This window comes from Strigops habroptila, chromosome 11 (assembly GCF_004027225.2).
Source record: "Strigops habroptila isolate Jane chromosome 11, bStrHab1.2.pri, whole genome shotgun sequence".
Taxonomy (NCBI): Eukaryota; Metazoa; Chordata; class Aves; order Psittaciformes; family Psittacidae; genus Strigops; species Strigops habroptila.
Genome location: NC_046360.1, coordinates 10,330,808 through 10,351,711, shown reverse-complemented (window position 1 = coordinate 10,351,711; position 20,904 = coordinate 10,330,808). Strand labels below are relative to the sequence as shown.

Sequence of the window (20,904 nt, the reverse complement as noted above, 5' to 3'; positions counted from 1 at the left end):
GGCACCCAAAAGCTGCATCATCCTCCTGTAAACAGGACTCAAGGACGTTGTTATCTGACATTGCTGGTGTCCGTTGTAAAAAAAAGATGGACGACCAGATTTTTGGCTGCTATAAATCAGCCCAGCTTCAAGCTTAGGCTATCTGAGCCTCAGCTGGATCTATCAAGGAATAAATTCACCTCTTGTACATCCATCTTTGCTTTCTTTACCTTGCAACTCTTTGGATTTGGCTGTGTTCCCTCCTGCCCTTGCTGTAATGCACAGTGATGGACTATTGCCTTCTCTTCCAACCAGAGATCACATAAACCCGCACTTATAGTTTCCTTTTCTTTTCTAGGGGGCATTGTCACGTTGGATGACCTGCGGGACTACAATGCGACAGTGATAGAAGACCCCATAGAGATCACACTTGGGGAGTTTACCCTCTACACACCTAGCGCCCCCCTAAGCGGCCCCGTGCTCGCCCTCATCTTCAACATACTGAAAGGTGAGAGCCACTGAGCAGTACCTTCCAGGCAGCGGGACTGGGAGGGCTCCAAAGACAACACCTTTTTGGTTTTGCGAGCTGGGCCTCCCTTGATAGCCCTCCAGCAGGTGGGAAATCTGTGAAACGCCAGGAGGGCTTGAGACATGGAAACATTTCTCTTCTGTTGCAAACTCCTTCCTACATGAAACACAGGTGTGAGAGGGAAAATATGCTCCTGACTGGGGCACTTCCCTGATACCTGATACCTGCAGGTGCAGAAACTGCCTTGTACTTGAGGCTTTTTTGGAAAACATCTCTGCAAAGTACAAAGCCTGCCGGTGACTCCCATAGTGCTCAAAACTACCAGAGCTCCTGTGTTCTCTCTGTGCAGATTAGAACAGTCCAGAGACTACATCTCTGAGAGACCGGGCTTCAAGATTATGCCATTTGACACAGGTTTATTTGCAATCCATTGACCATGTACTTTCCTTTGTTGTTCACAATTGCTCGTCTTCTGTTGCCAGGATATAATTTCTCTGCTGACAGCATCAAAACTGTGGAGGAGAAAGGTCTGACCTACCACCGCGTTGTGGAGGCCTTTCGCTTTGCTTACGCCAAGAGGACTTTACTGGGAGATCCCAAATTTGCCAACATTACAGAGGTACCTGGCAAAGGCCTTTTCTTTCTGCAACACCAAGACTGGCTGGAACATGGCTTAAAGTTTATGGGTGACTAAAATTTGTTAGGGACGCTCTGTGCCACCTGATATTTGCAGGCACTGTAATATCTCTGAATGCAAACGTGAAGTCCTCTGTGACTCATGGCTGAGTATGAGGGATATAGATGGAGGAAACCTTCCTGATGTAAGGAAAAACAAAATCCTTAATTCACGAGGAGCGTCTGAGTATACTTAGGGCTAACCCTCCCTGTTTTCATAGTGCTTGAAGCCTTATTAGATGACATCTCTGTGGCTCTCTAACTACAGTCCTGCCTAAAGTAAATGGACCAACATATGGGAAGGGGTGAGGCAGGAGCCCTGCTTTTCCTGACTTCACACCTTGTGCTTTTACTTCTGTGGCCCTGCAAAAGCAGCAGGATCTGAGCCCAGCCCAGCTTGATGAATACCAATTTGCTGGTTACAGAGCAATGAGCAGAGCTTGCCTTGGCTTAGTTCTCTCAATCCCTTTCCTCTCACCTCTGAAGCAAGCGTAAACACTGCTTGCCTACGCCTTACAGCAGTGTTGGTGTACAGTGGTGTAAAGTGATGACAGCTTTCCGTAGACCTACAATGATAGATGCCGATTATCTCCCTACACAAAGGGCTGCATTGTACCAGCTGCTTTTGTGACTGTTTAAAATGGTTTTTGGTGCAATGTCCATCTTGCAAGAAGGAGGAATGCCCCTGCTGGAAAACTATAGCTTCACTGCTGGGATTTGCCACTCTTCCGTGCTCTGAAGTATTGGATATCAGCCTCATAACTACATGTCTCTTAAACTTAATCTGCTGAGTAACTGCATTGGATTTCTCTGACAGGCGATCAGAAACATGACCTCTGAGTTCTTTGCGGATAGTCTCCGAAAGAGAATCACAGACAACACCACCCATCCAGTTGACTACTATGAGCCAGTATATTACACTGGAGATAATGCCGGTACATCCCACCTCTCCATTGTGGCTGATGATGGCAGTGCTGTGTCCGCCACCAGCACCATCAACCAATAGTATGAGCTCGGACATTACTTCCACGTAGGCCTTTACCATCTTCCTAGTGGTGGTTCTGTGGTTGGTATAAAACATCACTGAACTGTCACCTCTCTGTCGGGGTAGTGATGAGTATCACTGTTGATGGGCACTTCTGCTGAGCTTGCAGGTCAGTTCTTAACACTGAGGCCCATGTGGTTGAGTCAGAGGACAAGATGTGTGCTCTGCCATGTGGAGTTCACCCACCAAGAAGCCATGCACTGCATCTGGATCTTAAAATAAGCAGTAGTATCACTACTGACTCTGACTTCCCAGACAGGAATTTGAGCTAATACAGCTGGCCTGGAAGTGCAGTGTTTGTCTTCGAGTGCTGGCAGGAAGAGCTGTGGTCCGTGTGCGTAGCTTGAAGCTGGTGGGGGGGGTGAAGGTTCTTTCTGTCCATAGAAAATGTCTCCAGCTTGACACATCAAAGCAACTCCTCAGTGATTCCCCAGTGTGCCAGCCTGTGAGTTATGCTGCCTCTGGATGGAGTGCCGTTCTGCCCGCTGGAAGGGGAAATAGTTGTATTTAGCAGCTGTGCTCTTCTTCCTCTTGGGGTCCTTACAGGGGAGCTGTACAGCAGGGCTCTGCGCTGCCTTTCCTCTTTTGTGTATTCATGGTATAAACTGCTTCCTTCCCCCAAGGGGTGACAGAACGTCCTTTACAACAGGAGGGATTGGAGAGTAATTCCAATCAAATTCAAGGTTTGACACTGCAGTAATTCACCTGAAACTTCTCCTGGATTTGCTCTAGTTTTGACATATCTGCACCAACTTCTTTTCTCTAGCTTTGGCTCTGATGTACGATCCAACGTGAGTGGAATCATATTTAATGATGAGATGGATGACTTCAGCTCACCTTACATAATCAATGGATTTGGAATCCCTCCTTCTCCAGCAAATTTCATAGCACCAGGTATGAACTATAAACTACCTTCCTGACTCGGTCTTTTGGCTGTATGTCTTGCATATTAATGCTGTGGTGCCTGCAAGGTGGGCTGCAGCATGCCTGCCATCAGGCACAGAGCTGGGCCTTTCTGCAGAGGATGGGGAGTCACCTGGTAAGTCACCTGGCATCCCTGCCAAAAGCACACAACCAGCCCCAGGTGCACCCGGAAGGAGAGTCTGTCTAAAGAACAACTTTTGTGTCTGCCTCCTTCCAACAGCCAGAAATCCTTTCCCCAGGAGCTCAGCACATGTCAAATGAAAATTACTTAGAGCTGCAAAAGATTTCTTTGAACTCACTTAAGAGGGAGGTAACAGCAGGAGCTAGCTGCAAAGTGTTAGATGGCACTGCTCAGCCTTCTCCCTGTGCTGCCTTGGGAGCTTTAAGACAGCTTTGGGTAGATACAGTTCACCTAGATACAGTATCACCCAAGCAATCTGCCTGCTCCACTACTGTTTCCTGCAGACCCGTATAATTGCTACAAAAGCAGGCTGGGATTCTGCTAACCCGTGTTTTGGAGAGGGACACGGAAATGAAAGGACAGGAAGAAATGTGCCATAGCGTACTGGAGGCAGCTGCATCACAGACAACCCCAGCTGGGACAGGACTGTGAGGAAAGGTAACTTCAGCCTCTGCGTGAAGAACCAGAGCTGAGTTTGGGTCGCAGGAGCATGAAGGAGATGGGTACAGGGGACAGTGGGATCCCCAAGGGCTGACAAGACACATGAGCTCAGTCAGAAAGGTGGATCCTGAGGCTGTGTTCAGACATGGGGCAGGAGATGGCAGTTTGTAAGCTGCAAGTGGAAAGCTGAGCCCCTCTTGCATCTCTGACCCCAACAGGTAAACAGCCGATGTCCTCTATGTGCCCCTCCATCTTGGTGGATAAAACAAAAAAGGTCAGGATGGTGGTTGGTGCTTCTGGAGGAACAAAAATAACTACAGCAACGGCACTGGTATGTGATGATGTGGGTGAACTGGTGACAAGGCTGGGGCTAAACAAAGTGGGAGAGAGGCAGCGTTGGGGGTAAGGGGCTGAAGTCTGCACCTATGCCATGACCGTGGCTGTAGCTCTGCTGTGGGCCAGGGGCTTGAAAGGGAGGTTCCTGCCTGGCCTCCTGCAGGCCATAGCTCCATCTCCAACTCCTGCCACAGCTACAAACGGTCTGCTAATCGGTTCCTTCAGGGACTCCAGGTCTTTTCCTTTGGCAAGTTGTTCTTGCCACTTGCAGAAGATTTGTGGCTTCAGTTTAGCTTTGACTTCCATTCTCTGGATCGCCATGAACTAGTCTCTTTATCTACTTTAGAGCCATTCCCTTCCAACATCCTGAACTTTGGGTGAAAGTCACACAGAGACGCTGAATAAGACCTCAGGGCAGGCATGGTGTCAGGCCGCCTGACAAGCAGGCTCTCTGTGGGCTGCTGTGGCAGCCACCCAAAAGCCCAGCCAAGCCCAGAAGTGATTGCAGGCAAAAGCTGTCTCCTGTGCCAGCACACACAGTTGTGCACATCACATGGGGCTGCATCTTGCTTTCTGGCTCAGGTAAAGAAGTCTCTGTAAAAACCACTACAAGCAGCTTTCTAGCCCTTCATCCTAAAGCTATTTTCACTTGCCAGCAGCTCTAAGTTGTGATTCAAGCATGCAGAGGTGAACCAGGTTTAAGGAAACCGGTTGCACAGGAGCAGGAGGCTGTAGCTGTGTTTGCTGAGGTGACTGCTGTGTGTGTCAGCCAGCACTAGCTTAATCATAGCATCATAAATCCAGTTACAATAGCTTGAGGATCTGATCCTTTTACTGTATTTATTCTAGCAACTCATAGTCTCTTTGTGTGGGAATGTCCTAAGCATATATAAAATGGCTTGCTGTACCTGTGTTTTGCTTAGCTGAGAGAGGAACCACTGAAAGCATCCAGAACCATAAACTGTGCCTTTAACTGGTCTCTGGTGAACATCCTTAGGACAACTCTGCCTATGTTGCTACAAGGATCAGGCTTCTATGAAGACAAGTAACTAACATTGAGGCTTTTTGCTTCTCACAGACAATCATCAATTCCATCTGGTTTGGCTATGATGTGAAGAAAGCCGTGGAAGAGCCAAGAATTCATGATCAGCTGTTTCCCAGTATCGTAGAGCTTGAGCAGCAAATAGAGGAGGTTTGTTTAGCTGGAGTCTGGGGTGTGTGAACTTGCACGGGCCGGGTTCCTGGTTTTGGGAAGACATGTGCTTGTGGAAAATCACAAAGCTTTGCCAAATGTTCCTAGGTGTGCAGTGTTGAAGCTGACATACATAAGTTAAGTACTGGGTCACAGTAAGCTGTTCCGAGTGTACCTCTAATCTCAGTCCCATGGGTTTGAACGGTTGCATTCAAATATGACCTGCATCTGAAAATGAGGGTTTTTTTTTTTTCCACATTGTTGTTTGGCTCGAAGAACATGCAAAATAGAAAACCACATCAGGGCCCCAACCATTCAGCAGTCTAAATCCAGTGACCCTCAGGAAACGGTTGTCTTATTGCACAACCTCCCGATGGATCCTGAAGCGCTGGCTTCCTGGAGGATGCACAGAGGGACTCAAGAACAAACTTGGAAACCTTTTCCCAGCCAAGATGACTGTGCAGCACTGTCAGTGTGAGAGCCAATTTCAGAATCTGCCTAGCTTTGCACACTGCTTGCCTGAGCTGGCAGCTTCCTTCATCCTGAGGAATTACATGTCCCAGAGGCCTGAGACTGATGCAGACGCTGTATGTATCTCATCCTATGTCCCTGTATCAGAAAAATCACTCCTACATAAGGCAGTTTTCTTCATCGAACTATGCAGAATATCCTCCTTTAATAAGCGTCTTATTAAGGTAACTGTCTGCACTGGGGAGGCTGCCCTACTCTATACAAGTCCTGTGTTTTCCCCATTCCCAAACAGGATCCATCAGCTCTGGCTGTTTGTGTGTGAGCATCTGAGGCAGAATGCTCCATGACCAGGAACAGTATTGGTAGCTCACACTAAGCGCCACAACTGCCACATCTTCCCAATTGCACCTCCTCAAAAGCAGGGCATCCCAGTGAAGAGGAGGAAGAGCGTGTTAGTTTTAGACCCACCTAATACAGGCATTTGGGTAGTTACGGAGGGTGCAGGTTGCAGCACATGTGCAGCTCCTCTCCTGTGGTCCTCATTCACTTCTGCATTCCAGGGTGTAGAAGAAGAACTAAGGAAGAGGAAACACAACACTACGCGGGTGAGCGGTGGTGCGGTTGTGCAAGCCATTCTCAGAACAGAGGAAGGATGGGCTGCAGCCTCTGATTCCCGGAAAGGTGGCTTCCCTGCAGGCTACTGATGTGGCTCGGCTCCTTTTTTCAGTGGTCTAATGATACTGAGGTGTGTTTGGGGGGAAGATGCTTTAGGTCTGCAACTCAGGGACTTCTCACAGGAAAGAACAAATTTACTTGTGGTTCTGTTGGCAGAGCTGGGACATTTCTCTATAGCCATGGCTGAAGTGCCTCATGCCACAGCAGTCTGCTAAGGCAGGCATGTCATACCAGAACATGCAGTACTTACTTCAAGAATACCGATCTGCCTTGAAGAGTTTGCTCCCTGCCCCCTCTTCAACCCATGAACTGGGTACCCAGAGTTTCTGAAGAAGCTCACTCAAGCTGCAGGAAGTTTTTCCCCTGCACAGTGTCAGCTACCAGGAATGTCGCTGTCACTGCTAGAGAAGAAGAGAGTTGTTTCCTGTTAAGTAGATGGGAGTTACAGGGCTCTGGGGACCGGACTTTTTAAAGTTACAAACTAATAGGTCTGTGCCTTAGCAGGAAGCCCAGCTCGAGACTGGGATAAGCCTTCACAATCTCAATGCTCTTTCTTTCAACTAAAGTTGTTTCTTGCTTTTCAGTTCAGTTGGTTATTGGAGGTGAGTGTGTAAGTGGGGAAATGGCTTCAAACTTTTTTATATTTCTGCTGAGAAGGTCTAAAGGGAAAATGCTACCTGTAAAACTCTGAGCACAACTAAATAAATGAACATGAAGTCACACAATTTGGCTTGCCTGCGCAGTTGCTACTGCGAACAGGGATGGTGATAGTCTGTGTGAAAGAAGCTCTCCTGAGGTATTTCTCTTTTCTTCACGCTTCTGATGAAATGATGAATCAAAAAAAGTTAATTATCCAAACCAAGATCTTTCTTTTCTCCAGTTTGCTTTTTACCACATCAGGCTGCAGGCCTGAAATACCAGAGGAAATGAAACCTCTAGAGAAGGGCACCTCCATATCCGATGTGGAACAGCTAAGAATGTTTGTAACTATGACGAGGGGGTTTTGGTGTTCACTGACCAACGCGGACTAATCTCAGCCTAAAATAAAAGCCAAATATTCCAGGATGTTGTCAAGCTCTAGGGATGTTTATAAGCAGCAATAACTGCTATAAGCACCTATAGCATGCTTAAAGAGTCATAACTTTCATAACTTTAAAAGGTGTGTTTAAAAGGTATGTTTGCTTCTATCACTTCCACTAAGTGAGAGGCTTTTACAGCAAGTTGCCCGGGTGTGCTCTGTGCTCCTTTTTGCTAAGCTGTTATTGATGACAGTGTTTTAAATGCAGCGAAGGCAGTGGTTGTAAATAATCTAGAGTCATTTTGTTCCTTTAAGAATGAGAGTGGTTTGGGGACAATCCTGTATCCTTTTATCACTGAACTGAGAGCACGGAGCCTCCTGAATGAACAATTGTTAGTGCTGGAAACATCTGCATCACAGCCCTCTCTCAAAGAGCTGCTTGTGTGTCAGGGTAGGCAACAGTTTGAGGAAAAATTTCCAAACTGGTTTAAAACTCTGTATTAAATAATATAATTTAAAGACTTCATCAGAAGCAGCTTCTGTACAGCTGAAGTTGACTAAGTACAAAAAGAATTCTCTCCTGTTGGCATGGGAATGAATGGGGAGAGACCAGAGTCGGAGGCTCGTGACTCAAAGCAGATCTCAACAGTGGTGAGGAGGTGGCAGAGCGAGAGCAGTGATCCTCTGGGAGGTGCAGTTCCTCAGCTGCGCCAGATGTTTGCTAGTGAGGACTACATGACTGCTGCAGTGGGAGATCTGCAATCTCAGTCCTTTCTGTCTTGCAAATTAAAGCTCTGGTGGGTTTTAAAGCAGCTTAACAACTGGCTCAGTTTCAGTGTTACAGTAGCAAAGCGGTCAAATTGCAGTGAGCTCTGGACTACAGATAATATTCCCACATTTTTGTGGTGGGAAGCAGCTGTGGTATTACTGCACTGGCAAGGTGATGGGCTGGGTTACAGAAGTAATGTAATTGGAAGCTTAGTTAGTTGATGACTTTTTTTTTCAGCTACCCAAACGTGATGGAGCATAGCCTAAGGCTGCCCAAAGCTTAAAATGGAACCGAGAGCTGCTCTACTTGTCTACAGCCAGTGCCATTCTCGGTTGGATTTTGTAAACTCTAGGCTCAGGTGGGCTGGCCAGAAATAAGTGCAGATCTTGCTAAAGCCAGCATCTGGTCTTGTTAACCTGTGTGCTCCTGAAATGTGAGCTGCAGATGGTGTCTGGTGTCATAGGTGCACCCCACAGGCATTTTTTTCCAACACTAAAACCAATGTACCCAGGAACTGGTAGCTGAAGTAAAGGAGGGAGTTATCGACAGTAGAAAACTTCAGCAAATTATGTAGATTGAATATGGCTGTCAAAAAACCCCAATGGAACCCCTTCCAAAAGAACATAAACTGGCCCCCCTGCAAACTTGAGGCTTTTTCCCTTGCCCCATTCACATTCAGCCGCACTTTAATGTTGACTAACAGGGTGCTTGCCGCTTCTATGGCTTGAGTGAGCAGTGCTAATAGAGAAACCAGTAGTCCTTCCTGAACGAGGGGATTTAAGGTAAATTCCACTGGGATGAGGAAGGAGGGGGCAGTGCATGGAGCTGGCTCTCCACATAAGAAACTTGTCTTTCAGATGCATGATTAAGTGCTTGTGGTCATGATCTGGCAGCTCAGAATCCCTTCATTAAGCTCATACGCCAGAATCCCCTCTCCTACAGCTGCTGTCATGCTATAGTCCTTAGTGTACGATTTCTGAAGGAAAACACGTCTGGCTCTAGTCAACTTGACTCAGCAACATTAAAGGGCACGTGAAGGCTGAGATTCCAACAAGTCGATGGCTTTATTGGACAGATTTTGTGGGTAAGAACATAGAATTTAAACCTGTCTGGCCTTGTTTGCAAGTGGGTGTGTGGATGGCCTTTTCTGGCTTTTTAATCGTGTATGCACAAATACTTATGGTTTTTACAGAGGAATTTTGGGGTTTTTTGTGTGCTAGGACTATCATGGGCTATGTGTGAGATAAAGAACTGAAATACACAGGGGAGGGCTGGGCTAGTGCCTTGCTTGGGTTTGGCTTCACTTTCAGAAACACATCTACAATAGTGTCTGTGCACCTAAGGAAGTACAGCTCATCAGCTTGCAGAAAAATGGAGTTGTTGGGGGTTGGGGGTCATGGGAACTTGTCCCTGGTATTTGAGAAAAGCTTTGGGGAGGTTGGTTTTTTCATCTACCCCCCTTTGGGAAAAATAAGATTTCTTTGGGTAGGAAACCAAAGAGGAAGAGTGTGGAGTTTTACTCTCTTCCCTTTCCAAACCCACCTTCTAAGCCTGGACACTTGCTTAAGATTTTACAATTCTGACCATATGGACACTGCTTCTAAGCCTCATAACCAGAATAGTTACTTACTTCACATTGCTGAGTCTCGATAATAATAATTAGCGTATTGTGGCAACAGCCTGAAAGAAACCAATTCTACCCTTTACTGGGACTCTCCAGCAGGCATGGAAGATACATCTGGGCCATCACAGTGTTCTCATGGGGTTTGGACCAGTTTTTCCTTTCCCACTTTTTATTATCTTACTCTGAATAGCTGACGTGCTCAAGAAATACGTTTTTCCGTGTATCAGATAAGCAAGGGAGGGTGTAGCTCTAAACGACAGCCAGCTGTTTTATTGAGCTGACCTGTTGTATTGCCTGAGGGTGACTTGCATTCTACTGGAATTGGGTGTAAGCACAAGTTTTACCCATGCTCTCGGAGGCACCCTCATGGGAACAGGCAATACTGTCATGTCCAAGCCAAAGTACGTTCTGAATCTAATTATCTCCCGTGGTTTTGTGAGTTGTGATGGCATTTCATTCTAATATCCAGCTGACTTCCCCAGCTTCCTTTTATCAGAGTAAGCAGAGATGCATTTTCCTTCCTTGGAAATTCCCTGCACAACATTCATTGCAAACTTAACTTTCTTTTCTTTATGCCCTCTTCCCAGCAGGCCTCTTCTAACCTCCTGTAAGGGAGAGAGAAGAGGAAATGGAGTGAATCGGGCAGAGACCTGAGGTCTTAGCATTGCCAGGTGTGAAAATGAAAGTTGTGTATGAGGGGTCAGGTTGAGAAAGTGAGATTTAAGCAGCAAGGATTTTTTCACAAGAGTTACAGAAGCAGTGTCCTTCTCACCGGAAGGAGAAGATCCAAATGAGGCCACTCACCTCACTGAAGTTGTCCTCAAACAGGATACTGTCACCTTCGGTATGTATGGTGGGAGCTGAAATGGCATGTTCCAAGTCGTAGCCAAACCACAGCTTGTTTACAATCGCCTGAAAGGCAACAAATCTCACCCTGACTGAGGATATTGAATAAAAACCTGGGTCACATCCTGCCAGCTTCTGCGCTGGTGTTAGGCCAGCCCAGCTCTAGTGTAAATCCTGCCTGCAGGATGGGGCAAACCTGGGCTGTAAGGGGGGCTGCACTGAATCAGACCGGGAGTCCTGCTAGAATAAGAACAGGGCGAGCACATAATGATATTTCCCAGAATGCTTTCCCTGAGCCAAAGTGGTGTCCCTGAATTCAATAGCTACTGATGGATCTTTATATTGACAGTTGTTCTTTGTGTATTCAGCTCAGGTCCTGACATGGACTCCTTCCCCTGCTTCTCTCCAGTTTGAGGAAGTTGAAGTAAACACACTTCTCTTTTTCCTCTTGTAGCTTTACCTGTGTTTTCTTGATTTCTGAACAAGATGGTTTTTAGACTTCATGCTTCAGCAAGCTCTTTAAGACTTTTTTTTATTCTGCATATATGTGTGGTGTTTTTTTTTGTTTTTCTTTCCATCACATATCTTATCCGTCTATTTTTGGGCCCAAAGGTTTTGGGCAATGCCTCTCTTCCTGATAAATTTCCTTAACTTGCTGTTTAATTATTCCAACTCCTTCCCTTTTAAAAAAGGATTGAGCGAGACAGCTGGCACTTACTCTGGCATCCAGCCTGCAGCCTTTAGTAACTTCTAAATTGCAAATAAAACAAAGCACCGAGGAATCAAGACCTGAAGAGAGCTGATTAGAAAGAGCAGGTGGGAATGACCACAGCTGGAAATCTGGGAGGGCTGAAAGAACGGGTGACTGCTGTGGGTTCTCTCACTTCCTCCATTCCTGCTTCCTCCTGGTGGGAGTGTAATTCAGCAGCAGAGCTGAAGCCCTTGCTCTTACCACAGAAGTGCTAAAGGCAAGAAGGTTTGGATAGGCTGAATCTGCAGCAGGCCCCCTTCACTGCTACTCTCCACATAGCAGAACTAGCAGCAGCAAAGTAATTCCTTTTGTTCAGGACAGGTTGTGCTCCCCTTGCACAGTGGAAGGTGTTCCTCTGCGGTACCTGTTCACTCACCATACTAGTAGCACTGATAATCCAGCCTCCACCTGCTCCTCCAATCACCAGCATGTCTCCTGTCTTGGAGATGAGAATAGAAGGCACCATTGCTGAGGGAGGCTTCTCTCCTAGAGCAGAAGAGGCTCTTAAGGGGGTTGGAGAGACACACAAGTTTAGCTACCCCACCCTTCTCGCATTTCCCGAGGAAAACCAAGCTGCTGCTCATTCCTCAAGAAGCTCAAGTCTTTCAGAGGAACTAGCGTCCTTGTGCCAAAAGACCCCATCTCACAGAAACTGGACCGTAATGGCACAAGCTAGACAGGAAGCATCGCTTGGTACAGGACAGGGCCTCCCACAGGTATTCAGGTCTTGCTGCAGCTCATTCAACTCAACTGAGGAACCGTTAGCAGCAACCCTGCCATCAGTGTTGATGTCCTCTCTCTTGGCAGACCCAGTGAATACACAGCCTGCACCAGGGATACACAGCCTGCGCATCCATCTCCTCCCCTGTATTTTATTTTGGGGGTGATAATACTCACCTGGTTTAATGCTTCTGTTTGCTATGCAGAAATCAGCAAGTTCATTGTTTAGAATGATCCCAGTTCGGTTAGAATACACAAAAGAGCCAAACCTGCAAGGGGAGATGAAGCCTTTCAGTGCCCGGTGCTCTGCTGTTGTGGATGACATTAACTGACCCATGGTGCCCTGTGGGATACCACTGTCTCTTCCCATCCCACAATTGCCCCAGCTGGCGTGTCCAAAAGCTGCTGCTGTGCTGGTGCCAGAAATGAGCTCCCTGTCACTAGTGCATGTGGGGATTTGCCCAACCCACAGAAGCTCAGCAGAGCTCAGCAAGTTGTTACTGCGTGGAGGTGATGCTCAAAGACCTTTCTCGTCACATGAAAAAGGCATTCACAAATGGAAAACTGCCTGCATCAGTGAAGCCCAAGGGTTTTGCTTTTCTGGTAAACAGTCCTTGCAGGTGCCCTTTGAACCTGACCCATGGCCTGTGACACAACTACCAGACCCCTGGCTACTCACGGGTAGTTGATGGTGCTGGTGGCGGACACGGCACTGCCATCTGCAGCAAGCACAGAGACGTGACTTGTGCCCTTACTTTTGTATCTGTGGCTGTAGATGGGCTCCAACAAGTTGTAATGGGTGAGTGGGTGGTCACCACGGGCATCTATTCGGTGTCTGGCAAGCTCAGCAAGCTCATCAGACAGCATGGGCCCCACAGTCTCCTGTAATGACAGCAAGGACACATAGCTTGAGTCACCAAAGGACAGGCATGTCTGTCTTTAGGCTTAGGGAAGCCTGGAGCATTCAGCCCCAATAGTCAGAGCCTGGGGACCCAAAGTATTCAGCCCCAGCCTGAATCCCCAGGCCACTCTCAACACAGAAAACAAAACAGTACTGAGGCACATCAACATTGGCAAGAGCATGTGCACATCCCTTATCAGGCAAGTGAGCGCCAGCCTACAGCTGAACAGAAACTGCAGGCAGAGTAAATGGCCTAATCCTGCCTCTCCCTTCACTAACTGAGCTGCAGTGCTCTTGGCTAGCAGTTCAGTGGCTGCAAAGCAGGAGAGTGTTAGCACATTGCTTAGGTACCGCGTGCTGGCAGGCAGGATAGGCAGCCTGCCTGAAGTCTAAGCACATAGGCTAAAATGAGTTGGTGATGGCACAGGTTTAAAAAAAGAAAAGCAGGAGATGGGAATTCCCTGCTCCTTCTCTGTCAAGCAGCAGAGTAGAAGAAGCTGTCAGTGCTGTGGCTGTCTGTGGCTGCCCCTTTGTACCATGCCAGCTTACCTGAGCTTCAGAAAAGGCTGGGTCACGCACGGTGGGTTTTAGCATATTGCCAAACTTCAAGGCCTCTGCGATGCGATGGTAGGTTTCTACCCTCTGCTCGGTTGTTGCGAGTGATGCTTCATGGAGTTTATACTCTATAGAGCAGGATGAAATAATTTTGTTAGATTCAAGGCACTGGTTTTTTAAGAAGTAGAAGAAAAAATTGAAAGGAACCTCCTTTTGCCATCCCAGGTCTTATCGAGTGTTCTCTATGCTTTAGCAGGATGTGGATACAGAAGCAACCTAGTACTAATTTCTGCTGCGACTTAATTCTTCTTGAAGCCTTGGAAAAACCATGTATCCTCCGGCCTTTGCAGCAGCTGTGGTGATGTGATGTGATGATACATGGTAAAAATGAGCCAGTTCATCATCCCACCATATAGCATGGTCATGCTCCTGGTTTGGCACCCATTGTCGCTCACCAGCTCCATTTCTGTCCAGGACTTTGCTCTAGAGCAACACTTTGCAAACCTTTTTTTATTCCCTTTACCTTCCAGTATCTTGAGGATGAACAGGAGCACAGCACCTCCCATGGGTGGTCCAGGAGAAAACACTGTGGTGTGATTGTTCAGGGTAATATTCAGAGCTGAGGACACCTCTGCTTTGTATGCCTGAAGGTCCTCCAGTGACATAGTAGACCCTTAAACAGAAAAACAAACGGGTCCATTATCTTCTACCATCTACTTACTATGAGCTGCCTACACCAGAGCCTTGGTAAAGCTTATAAAGAACCATCCCTGTACGCTCCAAAATACCTTCCACCAAGCACAGCAGTATCTTCATGCGTCCTCGCCTACTACCAAATTCAGGACATCACAAAGCCTAAGCTGGAGAGGCCAGTGCATGAGCACTGTGGGTGAATGCCAGGGCAGTAGCTTTTAGCCCCTCTTCTAGGCCCGAGTTATAACAACTGGGAAAAGGTGACCCTTTCCCATGCCAGCTACCACCCCAAGTGGCAAGTGAACGGCATGTGTTGGCTCTCCCCTTATACCGACTCACTGCTAGCCAGTTGCTGCGAAAATGCTTGTCTGTTATTATTAACTTCACCTGGTACCTACCAGCTTTCCTAATGTCCTCCACCAGGGCCTTTCCTATCTGTCCCTCGTAAAATGCTGTAGCTCCGTTTTCTGCTACAGCCTTCAATGTTTGCTGCAGTGCTGGCCACCTGAAAGTCTCTCCATGCTTCAAAAACCTCTGACCATCACAAAGTAGTGGGCTGTTAAAGAAAAACATCCATCAGTTTTCAGTATGTGCTTACTCTGTCCTCAGCACCCGTCTCTTTTTCCTACCCAATGATGTTGTTTTTTAAAAACCCGGTTCTTTTCCCTCCCTCCCCATAGCAAGTATTCACCGAGCAGCAGCCTGTGCTCCAGGTCAGCATGCCAGAGGAAGAGTCTGACCCTGAGGGAACAGTGGTCCTCACACTGCAATTTAATTCATGGGTCTTACCACAGGCTTTTTCCTGGACTGGCAAAGGCTGGGTGATGAATAATTTTCTCCATAACTGGGGAAATGACAAGTGGCTCTGAAAGGACCTTGATGGTTGGTTCAAAAAGGGCTTTCCAGGGTAAGCGTCCATATCGCTTATGGGCTTCTTCATACCCCCGAAGTTCTCCTGGTACAGCGATCCAGCGGGGACCTGTGAGCAGAATAGCAGTGTCACACACTAAGCTGCCCTGAGGTTTCACCTCCCTGAAAGCACTCTAGCGGAAGTGTGGATTTGTAGAGGCAACTGGGACTTCTAAAAGCAGGCTTGGTTTTTTTACTGTCTTTTTCTGCTCATATCTTTCTTCCGCCTCCTAATAGAAGACTTACAGAGAAGCTAGAGGCAGACTCAAAGGAGCACAGTGAGAGCACAATGTTGCAGCGAGGGAAATGGGAGCTGGACATAAAAGAGACAGCATTACGTGGAGCCTGGTCAAACACTAGAACAAGTGAAGCTGTTAAGTTAAGTTCCAAGTCCATCCTTGGAAAAGCTGGAAAATGTGACAGAACAAGGCCCTGAGCAGCCCGAGCCAGCTCTGACATCACCCTGCTTTGAGCAGGAGATGGAGCAGAGACTGCCAACTGTCCCTTCCAACCAGAGCTGTTCCTGAGTGCTTTTCTTCTGCCAAGGAGAAGACATCTCCTCCAGGAGCTAGGGCACACCCTGGAAGAAAAAGTGCGAGGGAAGGAAAATGAATTGCAGCAGGAAATGTGGAGAGATCCAAGATGAGCTGCTCAAGCGACTGCCTGTTGCCAAACCGGTAATAGCAAATGGACGTGGAGCTTCCTGGGATGCGAGTAAGGTGGCAAAGAGGTAGGTGTGCTAAGCTTAGAGCCCAGCAGTTCCACTCCTGATGCTGCCAGGTTGCTTCCCCTGGCATGTGAGGACATGGGCAGCGACACTAGATTGATTTTTTTCATTTCCAGAAAGTCAGAGATGCTATTGTCAGAGATGACATATTTTTCTCTGTAAGAACTGCTCAGAAATGAATGCTTTGGGAAATCTGGTCTTCAAATGCAGACTTCCTATGAAGTTATAATGTTACGTTGCCATTCTCCTCATGTTGTGCTCCCCACGCTCCCTGCTGGCCAGGTTGCCAATGTTACTATGAAACAGGCATTTTTATGGACTTAGTGTTTTTCTTACTTTTGCAAAAGTAAGGAAGGAAGAGCCAGGGTGTGAAACGATCAATTAAACAGAACTTCACATGGAGTCAGCAAGTTCCTCAGTCCCCCCTCCCTGAGGTCTCTGCACACACCCCTCACTGCCCGCTCTGTGTCCTTACCAATAGGGAAACCAGAAGCACAGCCAGACAATAAGTTGTGCAGAAAAACTCGTGGGACCATCTCACGGGCGTTGACCACCTCGACTGTTCCTTGGAAGGAAAGGGGGGACATACATAACATTGTCTTCCTGGAGTGCATGAATATCACTTTTCAGCAAGCTGCAGGCATGGCGCAGGCCACAAGCCCATGGGTCTGAACTGCTCTGGAGCCCTTTGCAATGGGCTGTGCACACTGCAGGTGCAGGCTGCGGTCAGCACACAGCGTCATCTGCTTCCATGATTGTAGTTAGAGCACAGCAGTGCCTGCCTGGAGGCAACAGAGGTACAGGGACAAGGCCAGAGCCTGTCTCCAGCCAGTAACCCTCAGAAATCCTGGGCCTCGGACACGGGTTGGCATGTGCTGCTTCACATCTGATTTGCAAGTTCCTGACTTCCTCTACATGTGGGACATGTCAGAGACATAACGTGAGCCTTATGCGCCTTATTGGGCCATTTTGCAAGGGATGGTGAAGTATGTCCATCATGTTTATAAGCAGAATGGAGATACCTAAAGACCCTCAATGTATCAGGAAGCGTGAAGAGAAAAAAAACACCCCAAAATAAATCACAAAACCCCCCTTATATTTCAGGTGTAGCCTATTAGTTCACCTCTTTCTCTGCCTTGTATTTATGTTTTCCTATTACAGTGCACAGAGGCAGCTGTGCTGCAGGAGCCCACTGAGCTAGTGTACCAAGCACTACACAGTACTCGTGTACCAAGCACCTGAGTTGTGCATGGCCATGTGCAGCTCTGTGCAGCAGGACACTACAGGTAGCAGAAAAGGACTGTTGGTAGGGGACAACGTGACATGGATCATAGAATCATAGAATCAACTAGGTTGGAAAAGACCTTTGGGGTCATCAAGTCCAACCATTATGCCAGGACTGCCAAGACCATCACTAAACTGTATCACTGAGGGTCTCTGCCAAAAAGGAAAAAAGAACAATATAGGTATTTTGACAAATGATGCTATTGCATAAGATCCACACAAGCACTTCCAGACCCGTGACTCTGTGAGGCTACTTGGCAGTGTTTTCAAAAATACAACATTGTTACTGTGTCTGTTGTTGATTTTACTATTTAGATCAATAAGCTCAGGGGGCTTTGAGGAGCCAAGACAATTAAAAACCCCCAACATTAAAAACATAAAAGCAAGAACACAACACTAGGAGTTCAGTCAAGCACAGAATGGCTCCCAGAAGGCCTTGACCATTGCTAGGTTGAGATTTCTGAAGTGAAAATGCATCTCCTGGGACAGAAAGTCTCACCAATGCTTTGGGGAGTCCTACCCGCACCAGTGGGGGCAGAATGAAGTGCAGCCCCCATGTCAGCAGGCACTGCCTGACCTGTTGGTGCAGGATGGGTCAGTTCATTTTAAATCCAAAGCTCCTTGCCCCCCTGCCATGTTCTTGCTGCAAAAAGATGCAGTCCCTGTAATGGATCTTTGGGTTGAGAAAACTATGGTTTGTGATCAGAGGATGCAGCTTTTATATTCAAAAAAATTGACCTGAGAGAACATGAAGGATTCTGACTTCTCCATGGCAGCTGGGTGTCTGCAGGGAGACGGGGCTGTCCCATACCTCTGCTAGCATTATAGATGGTAAATACGACCCCACCACCCAGGCCTGAACTCTGAGGATTCATCACTGCGGTGCAGATCAAGGCAGCGATGGCAGCATCCACAGCTGAGCCTCCACTTTTGAGGATGTCCCTGTGGTAGAAAGATAGGAAAAAAAGGTAATTTTAAAATCCAGGAATGACAGAATGGAGGAGCCACATGAAAATGTCTCCCTGGGGCACTTGAAAAGCAGCTCCTGTAGCAGTTGGAGAAAGCTATTGGCAGCAGGCTGGGATGTGAGAGCACAGAAAGGCACCTTCCTCTGGGGGAGTGAGAAAGAAAAATTAGTGGAAAAGAAGGGGGAGTCTGCAGGGGAAAAGAGCAGCCAGGGGCCAGACCTGTGCGAGGCTGGTCTCACTCTGGGCAAAGAGTAATGGGAGAGAGCTGCAGCCACTCATCAGTGCTGCTGTCAAAAAGAGACAGCAAGGAGCTCCCAGATGTGGAGAACGCTCTCAGCAGAGGAGACAGCTTTCCACATGCTGGGACCCAAACAACTGATTTCTAGCTCTCCACCTACGGTTTCCAATAAAAAAGACTATGCTGGTCAATAGGAAGGGGCACTGAAGCAGGAACAATGAGTCCATGTGGAAAGTAAACTTTTAAGACTTTACATGTCAATCAGCACAAAATTCAGGCTTCACTTCACTGCTCCTACACTGTGCCTTCCTGGACATACGTGATATTAGCACAATATGCCACTCCCTCCCTGTATCCTCAAAGGCAAAACAAAGAAGCATCAAAAAAAGAAGTAGGTAAAGCAAACCTCAATTCTTTCTACCTGGCACAGCCACACCAAAGAATAAACTGGCATTAAGGCAGCCTCATGAGTTTCTGCTAGAGAAACATGTCTTGGCAAATACTTCCCTCAAGCACAGCTGAATCATTTCCTTGCAGTGGAAGGACACAGAATCATATCCTTGTGGTGGAAATGAGCTGGGGTGGGATTTCCTTGCACAGCCTGCCAGTAGCCAGCACTGGTATTTGCTAGGAAGGTTTCTGACTGAATTGGGATATTACTTACATAGTGCAAAGCCAGCAGGGAAAGTGGAATAGTTCATTAATTGCAGTGCAACTGCTCCCGGCAGCTGTGACGGAACACAGCGTCCATATAATGACTGCTGTTTATTTTACATCCATTGATGTTGCTGGGACCTGCTGGGGCTGGGAACAGGATGCTGCCAGTAGGCAGGCAGATTGTGGCTTTCCTTTGTTTCTGTAAGTGCCTTTGGAACCACTGCCTGTAAGGAAATGGAAAAGTGGGGCACCACCAGGCTTCCTGTTTGGTGTCTGCATGGCTTTTAGCCTCCAGAGCTCCCTGGCTGTGGCTCTGAAAATGGAGACTGAGGCTCAGGCTCACCCATCCATCTCCTTGCAGCCGGGGTAAGACTCTCACCACATGAACGTTCCTGGGTGGCATTTTTCTGAAACTGAAGCTTTTTAAATGTTAACAACAGAAGGGAAGGACACGAGGGCTTCATGAGAAACTGAGTTACCCTGCAGAAGGCCCGTACAGCATGTTAGAAAGTTGGGGAAGCAGGGGAGAAGGACCACTGTGCTGGCCCAGGACAGTGCTCCCCAGAGACCATGAACTATGTACAAAGCCTTGTGCCTCGGAAACCCATGGTTCTGAGTGAGTTAATTTTCAGTGAAAAACAACTTTCAAAAGAAATTTCAAGATTGTGTAGTATTAATTTCAATGCAATGCACAAAGACCTTAACATGAAACATCAGACACGTTTTCCCAAAGCCTGAAAAGCATCAGATTCTCACTCAACTTTGCAGTCACATTCCCTCTGAAGTGAGTACCATACACAGCTCACCATGTCCCCAGAAATGCCTGGAGGAGCACTCCCTTCTGAAGCTCCTCACCCCTTCTTGTGTCATCTATTGATGGTTGGCTACCTACTCTGAAAGATGAGCTGTTCCCTCTCCTCCCCACTGATTTGCACTAAGCCAGAATGCTCTGCACTGGAACTGCATTAACTTAGCACGTGCTTAAGTGTGGCCATAGTTAATCAATTCATTAGTTTAATATTCATACACTTAATGGCCTGTTTCTGGATGATGCTGAGATATTTTTGTTCCCAAGTATTTGTTTATAAAAGCAACATTGTAGGCTAAATAAGCTTTAACTACTGCAAATACAGTGCATATGCACAAAGCATACAAACCTGAGAGTTTCTTAGCATGACCTTCTCCATGCTCCCGCTCTCCAAAACTCCCAGTTAGACAGAGAGCCAGGATAACACAAGCCATGTGAACTCCAGTTTATAGCTGTGCACTTGGCTCCCACTGAGATCAGGGAGGACAAATGAGGTCTAACTCTCAGCAGAAAAGAGGTATTTACCTGCTAAAGAAAGCACAAAACCTCTTCAGGGAGCTGAGACATGGACAGTTACTGCCATTGGCAAAAGCGACATAGGTTTCCTGAGAGCATCAAGGAACAAGTGGTAGGAGGACTTTCACCGGCCAGCAGAGTGACTTCAGCAGCGCTGCCAGAATGGACACATCCTACCTGGCATGGCCGAGGCAAAGCAAGTGCCTATTGAAGAGCAGTGATTACTCCAGCGTGCTAATCCACCCAATTGTTTTCAGATGGGTCACGCCCCCAACTCTGACACTGTTGTCTGCCTCAGAAAGGCAGGAAAGCCAGAGATAGTCTTTATTGTTCCTGCTCTATACCCAGCACAGTGACAATTTGATTCTTGGCTGCTGCTCCTTGGAGCTGCACCTCACTGCAGTGAATCCCATCAGTGGGAATCAGCACTTTTCCTAAACCCCTGGACTTAACGCTGGCTTTTGCTTCTGCC

General features: G+C 47.3%; 2 protein-coding genes across 9 annotated transcripts in view; one reads left to right on the top strand and one right to left on the bottom strand.

The window, feature by feature from the left end:
• Window positions 1-7,510, top strand: part of GGT1 (gamma-glutamyltransferase 1) — a 32,047-nt gene extending 24,537 nt beyond the window's left edge. For all 7 annotated transcript variants that reach the window (XM_030501437.1, XM_030501432.1, XM_030501433.1 and 4 more), the window contains 7 exons: window positions 338-487; window positions 991-1,127; window positions 2,001-2,188; window positions 2,995-3,122; window positions 3,993-4,105; window positions 5,189-5,302; window positions 6,334-7,510. In XM_030501437.1, coding sequence (XP_030357297.1) covers window positions 338-487; window positions 991-1,127; window positions 2,001-2,188; window positions 2,995-3,122; window positions 3,993-4,105; window positions 5,189-5,302; window positions 6,334-6,477 — 974 coding nt within the window. In that variant the 3' untranslated portion in view covers window positions 6,478-7,510. The remainder of the gene's footprint in view (window positions 1-337; window positions 488-990; window positions 1,128-2,000; window positions 2,189-2,994; window positions 3,123-3,992; window positions 4,106-5,188; window positions 5,303-6,333) is intronic.
• GGT5 (gamma-glutamyltransferase 5) overlaps window positions 1-20,904 on the bottom strand; it is a 30,217-nt gene that overhangs the window by 4,065 nt on the left and 5,248 nt on the right. The window contains exons 2-12 of one of the 2 annotated variants that reach the window (XM_030501439.1): window positions 18,057-18,187; window positions 16,437-16,526; window positions 15,115-15,304; window positions 14,724-14,881; window positions 14,156-14,305; window positions 13,627-13,760; window positions 12,856-13,058; window positions 12,354-12,445; window positions 11,833-11,942; window positions 10,664-10,771; window positions 8,573-10,464 (exon numbers count right to left, since the gene is read on the bottom strand). In XM_030501439.1, the coding sequence (XP_030357299.1) occupies window positions 10,318-10,464; window positions 10,664-10,771; window positions 11,833-11,942; window positions 12,354-12,445; window positions 12,856-13,058; window positions 13,627-13,760; window positions 14,156-14,305; window positions 14,724-14,881; window positions 15,115-15,304; window positions 16,437-16,526; window positions 18,057-18,187 (1,513 nt within the window). In that variant the 3' untranslated portion in view covers window positions 8,573-10,317. Of the gene's footprint in view, window positions 1-8,572; window positions 10,465-10,663; window positions 10,772-11,832; window positions 11,943-12,353; window positions 12,446-12,855; window positions 13,059-13,626; window positions 13,761-14,155; window positions 14,306-14,723; window positions 14,882-15,114; window positions 15,305-16,436; window positions 16,527-18,056; window positions 18,188-20,904 lie in introns of those variants that run through there. The other variant, XM_030501440.1, reaches the window with a different exon arrangement.